The 7,200-nt window shown below is 40.2% G+C and overlaps 2 protein-coding genes across 2 annotated transcripts; both read left to right on the plus strand.

Moving 5' to 3' along the window:
* Positions 1-953: 953 nt before the first annotated feature.
* LOC127811439 (cucumisin-like) lies at positions 954-4,870 on the plus strand. Its single transcript, XM_052351310.1, has 10 exons — positions 954-1,225; positions 1,358-1,446; positions 1,633-1,727; positions 1,831-2,074; positions 2,163-2,676; positions 2,932-3,032; positions 3,182-3,400; positions 3,494-3,605; positions 3,868-4,081; positions 4,228-4,870. Exons 1-10 carry the CDS (start codon positions 1,127-1,129, stop codon positions 4,761-4,763), a joined length of 2,223 nt encoding a protein of 740 aa, XP_052207270.1. The 5' UTR covers positions 954-1,126; the 3' UTR covers positions 4,764-4,870.
* An 871-nt stretch (positions 4,871-5,741) lies between these two features.
* Positions 5,742-6,647, plus strand: LOC127807228 (uncharacterized). The gene has a single exon (XM_052344949.1). The coding sequence runs from the start codon at positions 5,742-5,744 to the stop codon at positions 6,645-6,647; it is 906 nt and encodes a 301-aa protein (XP_052200909.1).
* The last annotated feature ends 553 nt before the right edge of the window (positions 6,648-7,200 follow it).

A 7,200-nucleotide genomic window follows, 5' to 3' on the forward strand; every position in this document is an offset into this window, starting at 1 on the left:
TAATAGTATAAAAAATGCTATTGATACATTATGATGTACATCTCAAGTTGAGGCGGAATAAAATGAGAGATATTTATGTCATTTATGTGTATTGTGTAACTCAACATGTATATAAATGATGTATAAATAGCATGACTTGCTATATAAAAGCCACCAAAATTGTTTTGACTCGTTCCTCAAGTTTGAGAGATTTTCTTTTTCATTTATTTTGTAGGAAGCTTCCCATCACATTCTCCATCAATCCAGGCAACATTTATGGTTAATATATATATATGCTTGATTGGACTCTCCAACTGCTTTTTATTTTATTTTTTATTATATTATAAATAATTTATTTCTTATTTTCTCTCTCAAAAATTATTTGTTCCAACCACGCTCTTTATTCTTCTCTTTATTAAACTCTCTATTTTATTTATTTTTAATAAATTTAATAATTAAATACACAATATTACTTATCCAATACACAAATAAATATTTTTTTTTTTTTAAAATCAATAATCACAAACCTAGTATCCCGTTGAGGCAATTGTCAAATAAGCTGCTTGTTGTTGTTGTCACATCCGTTGGTCGTTGCCGTCGTCAGATCTAGTGGTCATCACCATCACATTTGCAAGTTGTCTTTTCCGACTAATTTCCTATTCTAGATGATCACTTCGACCTTCGATCTATGACTTTGTTGCAACGGTGGGATTCTTCCGACGTTGAGATGGCCATTGTGGGGGGAAAGATAGTGAGAATTGTAGGAGATAGTCTTCTAGATATTATATATTGTCTTGGAAAATAATCAATTTGGTCTACTAAATAAATAAGACAAATTAACATATTATTCTTTGATCATCCATTGACAATAAACTTATTATTAATTAATCTGATTAAGAAGGTTCATCCCATGCTTCAGTTTCGTATTACTTGAATATTCCATATAGACCTGACCCATTAACAGATGTGCTTAGTCGTCTTCTAGACAATCTCGATGTATTTGATTCATCAAATAATGGTTAAGAGAGAGCCCTTCATGCCTGCGAGCCTTCTATATAAGCTTCATTTGTTGGTTGTTGCTTCAATATGAGCAATCTGATCTGATATACAGCAGAGAAGATAATTAAGTGGGTACAAAGATATCTATATGGCAAGAAAAATGACCGTTGGTTTGTGGGTTCTCCTACTTCACCTCTCCCTCCTACTGCTCAAACCAGAAGCCGCAGATTCTCATGCTCCTCGACAGGCAAACTCTCTATCTTTCTCCATTTTATCTTTGACATATACATACATGGAAAATAAGTTTTTGTATATATATATATATACATATACACATATATGCTATCTGCATTCTTCAATTGTTTGATTCATCATGCAGGCTTACATCATTTATATGGGGGACACCCCAGAGGGTGGATTTTCTATATCATCTCTCCATACAAGCTTGCTGCAAGAGGCTCTTGGCAGGTTCATCCTCTACTGCCTTGTGCTTGAGTTGCCCTATCTTGTAAAATCATTCACTAACGATAACAACTCAAATTGTTATAATCATTTTGTGAAAACTTATAGATCGAATAGTAATTTTATATTTTATATTATTATTTTTTACTCTCAAGTTAAATATTAATGTGAAAACTTTGATTACATATTCAGCAACGATGTATCGGCGTCCCTTCTCTACAGCTATAAGAAGAGTTTCAATGGGTTTGTTGCCATGTTAACTGAGGACGAGAAGGCCAGAATTGCTGGTATATTAAATCAATTTCTAGAGAACTACCAAGATGATTATTTAGGAGGAAATCTATGTGTTTTTTTTTTTTTTTTTGTTGATGAAGTATGTTGAATTTTCAGAGATGGATGGGGTAATTTCAGTATTTCCCAACGAGAAGTATCAACTTCACACAACAAGGTCATGGGACTTTATGGGTTTTTCCCAACAAGTCAAAAGAACAACTATTGAGAGCGACATTATTATTGGAGTTCTCGACACCGGCATTTGGCCGGAGTCCGACAGCTTTGTCGATAAAGGATTTGGCCCGCCGCCAAGCAAATGGAAGGGCACCTGCCAAGTCTCTTCCAACTTCACCTGCAATAAGTACTATTTTGTAACATTTTTTTTTTTAATTTTATCTTTTCTTATAAGTTCGCATATTTATCCTAACATTCCATTCTTGGTAATGTAGTAAAGTTATCGGAGCACGATTCTACCGGAGCGACGGGGAGTATGGCAAGGAAGACGCAACGTCTCCGAGGGACACAAACGGCCACGGAACACACTGCGCATCCATAGCAGCCGGAGGCGCAGTTGGCATGGCTAGCCTGATGGGGTTGGGCAGGGGAACTGCGAGAGGAGGCGTGCCAGCGGCCCGGATTGCAGCGTACAAAATATGTTGGTCAGACGGCTGCCATGCCGCTGACATTCTGGCGGCGTTCGACGACGCCATTGCCGATGGTGTTGACATAATCTCCATCTCAGTTGGGGGGCGCTATCCAAAACGTTATTTTGAGGATTCAATAGCAATTGGAGCTTTTCATGCCATGAAGAATGGGATATTGACATCTGCCTCAGGGGGTAACAATGGACCGGACCTTGCCACCATTTCGAATGTAGCTCCTTGGTTTCTTTCAGTTGCTGCTAGCACCATTGACAGGAAGTTCTTGACCAAGCTTCAGCTGGGTGACAATCAAGTCTACCAGGCAAGTCTTAATTTCTTGTCATGTCCTCTCTTTGTTTTTAGCAGTACACATGAAAACTCTAGGATCACTTGTGGGAGTCCCAAGTGACATGAGAGTTGAGATGCGTCGGGATAAAGGTCTCAAAGGTTAAGTCCCCATGCGACGTGATCAATCTCTCTCTGCCCTTGGGGCCTAATTGGTCACCCACGTCCTAAGTTTAAAGGCAAAGGGGCTTATAGTACTTACCGTGGGTATTGAATCTGCATGCGTCTGCAGGGAATTTCCTTAAACACATTCAAGATGCAGAAAAAATATCCCATGATCTATGCTGGAGATGCTCCAAATACCACAGCAAACATCACTGGTTCCGTATCCAGGTAATGTAGAAGAGCTCTAGCAAAATCTTGGAAAAATTCTTGAAATGTTCAGCAAAAATTCTTGTATAATAGTTCAAGTTGCCAAAATTTCTAGTTGAGCCCTTCTTGTTCCTGAGAAAACTGACTTAACAATGGTTGTGGGAATGCAGGTACTGCCTCAGAGGCTCGTTGAACCGGGACTTGGTGAAGGGTAAAATCGTTCTCTGTGATGAAATCAGTAACGGGGAAACAGCGCTCTTGGCCGGCGCAGCTGGGGCTGTGATGCAAGTGACAGGCTTGAGGGATTTTGCTTCCTCTTTTCCTCTTCCAGCTGCTGTAGTAAGAGATGATGGTGGTAGCCATATTTTCAACTACATCAACTCCACTAGGTATACAGAATTCTTATAGATCAATCTATTAATTGTTCCCCTCATGAGCATATGTATTATTTCCTAAAAATATTCTGTCTATTAAACAAACAGCAATCCAAAGGCAACTATATTCAAGAGCAATGAGGCCAATGATACTCTGGCTCCCTATGTGGTCTCCTTCTCATCCAGGGGTCCAAATCTCGTCACAACTGATATACTCAAAGTACGTAATTGATTAGTAGTAATCTATCTAATCTTCTTTTATTGGTGTGATTTCACCTTCATATGAACAAATTTTTTCAGTAATTGACATTAATGTTTATTCCCCGTAAGTGCGCATATATATATATATATGAGAGGTTCAACTTGATAGCCCCTGGCCTACACAGTGCTTTTGGGTGTCACATCGTACAAGAGGGGCATATTTTTGTTTTCATCAATTGGTATTGTGGTTTCATGCTTCCTTTTGACATTTTCTGATGCAGCCGGATATAGCTGCTCCTGGAGTCGACATCCTAGCAGCATGGTCACAGGCTTCACCGGTGACAAGAGTAAAAGAAGACAGAAGAAGAGTAACCTACAACATATTATCCGGGACATCAATGGCATGCCCACATGCTTCTGCCTTGGCTGCCTACATCAAATCCTTTCACCCTTCATGGTCCCCTGCTGCAATCAAGTCTGCCATGATGACTACTGGTAATTAAGCTACATCCCATAACCATTTTTACTAGAATTAGATTGGCCAGTTTGCCGATCTCAACCAGGGACCAATCAAAAACTCTGCCAGTTGAGCCCTTAATGATATTGAGTCGATCACTTTCGCACTTTATTGTTGTTTTCAGCCTTTCCCTTGAGCGTGGAAACTAGCCCAGAAGCAGAATTTGCGTACGGTTCAGGCCATATGAATCCCCTTGAAGCTACAAACCCTGGCCTTGTATATGATGCAGAACCAGTTGACTACATCAAGCTTTTATGCGGACAGGGGTACAATAACACCGCCTTGCGACTTGTCACCGGCGAGATGACAACTTGCTCGGATGTTGGCAGAAATGGGACAATGTGGGACCTAAACCTTCCGTCCCTGACCCTTTCAACCATGGCCTTGAGGCCATTTAGCCAGACATTAAAGAGGACGGTCACAAATGTTGGGCTACCCACATCCACATATCATGCCAGACTGACTAATTATAATTCTCCACAGGCACTTAGGATCAGGGTCGAACCCACAGTTCTGGCATTCACGTCCCTCGGGCAAAAGCTAGGGTTTTTGGTGAAGGTGGAAGGAGCAATAGGAGCAACAAGGGTGTCTGCTTCATTGTCGTGGGATGATGGCACACATCAAGTGAGAACCCCCATTGTTGTCTATTCTTCTTCCTAGCAGCGGCAGTTACACAATCTGCAGCACAGATACTATCTACTTAGACATATGCAGTGTTTTGATCTGTTAGAAGATCAAATATAACATATGATTGATTGTATTTTTCATATTTTTGTTTCCTTTTGGGTCATCATTTTGCAGTGTTTCATTCCTTCATTCGTATATAGAAGGTTCAATTTTAGTCCTTCTGAGAAGTCAGTTGTGATGAAGTACAAGTTTAGGACTCTAGATATATCGGCACCACCAATGCAGATTCAAAGTGATATGGATGTTGAGTGCTTTACAGTGGAATGCTCTCGGATAGAATCGAGAAGCTCATTGTGTGTTGATTTTGTGGACAAATTAAAATCGAGTACACAGCCGAATGAAGAGATTGCAGAGAATCAAGGATGCAGTAATTTGTCGGTGATACAGTTGGGCAGCGATAGTCCAATATGGTCGAACAACAAGGCCACAAGGAACATGAATATGGATGGTTTTCATCACGATGTTAATTGTGATGATCACGTGGATGGAAATGGGTTTGAAGAAGTCAATTGTGATGATGGTTGTCATGGTGCTGAAGATGTTTTTAATTGTGATGATGCAAGAGCAGGGTCTGAAGAAGTAGAAGTTTTCCATGGGATTAATGTTGAAAAATTGGTCCATATCGATGTACAAGTTGGTGATATTGCTGAGTAGCCTACTTTTCTCCCATTTTCGAGATTATCAAGGGTTAGTTCGGGAACATCGTCCTAGGTGTCAGAAGTTAAGTTGAACCAAATTTTTGCTTCAAAATCTAAATTGCATTAAAGGATGAGTTTGTTGGCATTGAAAAAGAATTATGAATACAAGATGGTAAAGTCAACTACGAAGGTATTGTACATGAAGTGTAAGCACAATCAGTGTCAATGGCGGTTGAGGGCAACAACGCTTAGAACTTCTTTTAGTTGAGTAGTGAGGAAATATGTAAATACTCATTCATGTTCATCTTCAATAATGCGGCCTGGTCATTGCCAAGCGAATAACAGAGTAATTGGTTCTCATGTAAAACCCTATTACGAGGATGTGAAGCGTATTCATAAGCCTAAGAACATTATCAACGATGTTCGCAAGGAATTTGGGGTCAACATAAGTTATTTAAAGGCATGGCGATCGCGGGAAAAGGCTTTGGACATGATCCGGGGGGGTGCGGAGGAATCATTCCAATTGCTGCCATCTTATCTGTACATGTTGAATATAAAAAACTCTGGAACTATTGCTGAAATCGAGAGTAACAATGAGAGCATATTCAAGTACCTATTTATAGCAATTAGTGCACGTCTTGCCGAATTTCGTAGTCAAATGCGGCCCGTAATTGCAGTTGACGCTTGCTTTCTCAAGGGTAAATATCTTGGTAGTTTGTTTGTTGCCACATCCAAAGACGGTAACAACAATGTATATCCTATAGCATGGGGAGTAGGAGATTCCGAGAATAATGCCTCATGGGAATGGTTCTTCACTAAATTGGGATCAGCAATTGGCCAAAACATACTTGATTTGGTATTTGTGTTTGACAGGCACAAAAGCATCAGTAAGGCAGTACTGACGATTTTCCCTAATGCACTACACGTACATTGTATATATCACATTGGCCAGAACGTTAAGGCTAAATTCAAGCATGAAAATGTGCATTGTTTGTTCTACAAGGCAGCGAAGGCTTATCGAGAATCAGAATTCCATGAATTGTTTAACGAGCTTGAGCGATATGATCCAGCCGTCGGCACCTATCTTAGAGAGGTCGGCTTCAGTTGTTGGGCACGTGCTTATTCAGATGGGAAGCGGTTTGATATAATGACGACAAACATTGCAAAATGCCTCAATGCAGCTTTGGCGGATGTAGTAAATTGCCTATTCAATGTTTGATGGAGTATATTAAGAATATGCTACAACAATGGTCTTATGAGAGACGAGGTCATGCTAGTAAGATGGGTGGAGATCTAACCTCTTGGGCTGAAGGAGAAATAGCCAAAAGATTTTCATTATCCCAATATTGGCAGTCAGAACCGATTGATATGTATAGATTCAATATCAAATATGGTAACTCCGGTGGCATAGTAGACTTGAAGGCGAAAACTTGCTCATGTCAAGTGTTTGATTTCGACAAATTGCCATGTGGACATGCCTTGGCTGCTGCACGTTCACGTAATATTGACCCATACACTTTGTCATCCACATCCAAATAGAGGCTCTGTTGTGTGCCTATGCTGATCCGATTATACCGGTGGGCAGTCTGACCGATTGGATCGTACTAGATGAAAGTGCATATATTAATTTACTACCTCCGGCAACTAGACGCCCATGTGGAAGACGCAAGACATGCCGAATTCCTTCAGCCGGTGAAGAGAAGAGAAGGGTAAAATGTGGTCATTGTGGTCAAATTGGCCACAATCGCCAAACTTGCTCAAATCCAATAAGT

This window comes from Diospyros lotus, chromosome 1 (genome assembly GCF_014633365.1).
Source record: "Diospyros lotus cultivar Yz01 chromosome 1, ASM1463336v1, whole genome shotgun sequence".
Taxonomy (NCBI): Eukaryota; Viridiplantae; Streptophyta; class Magnoliopsida; order Ericales; family Ebenaceae; genus Diospyros; species Diospyros lotus.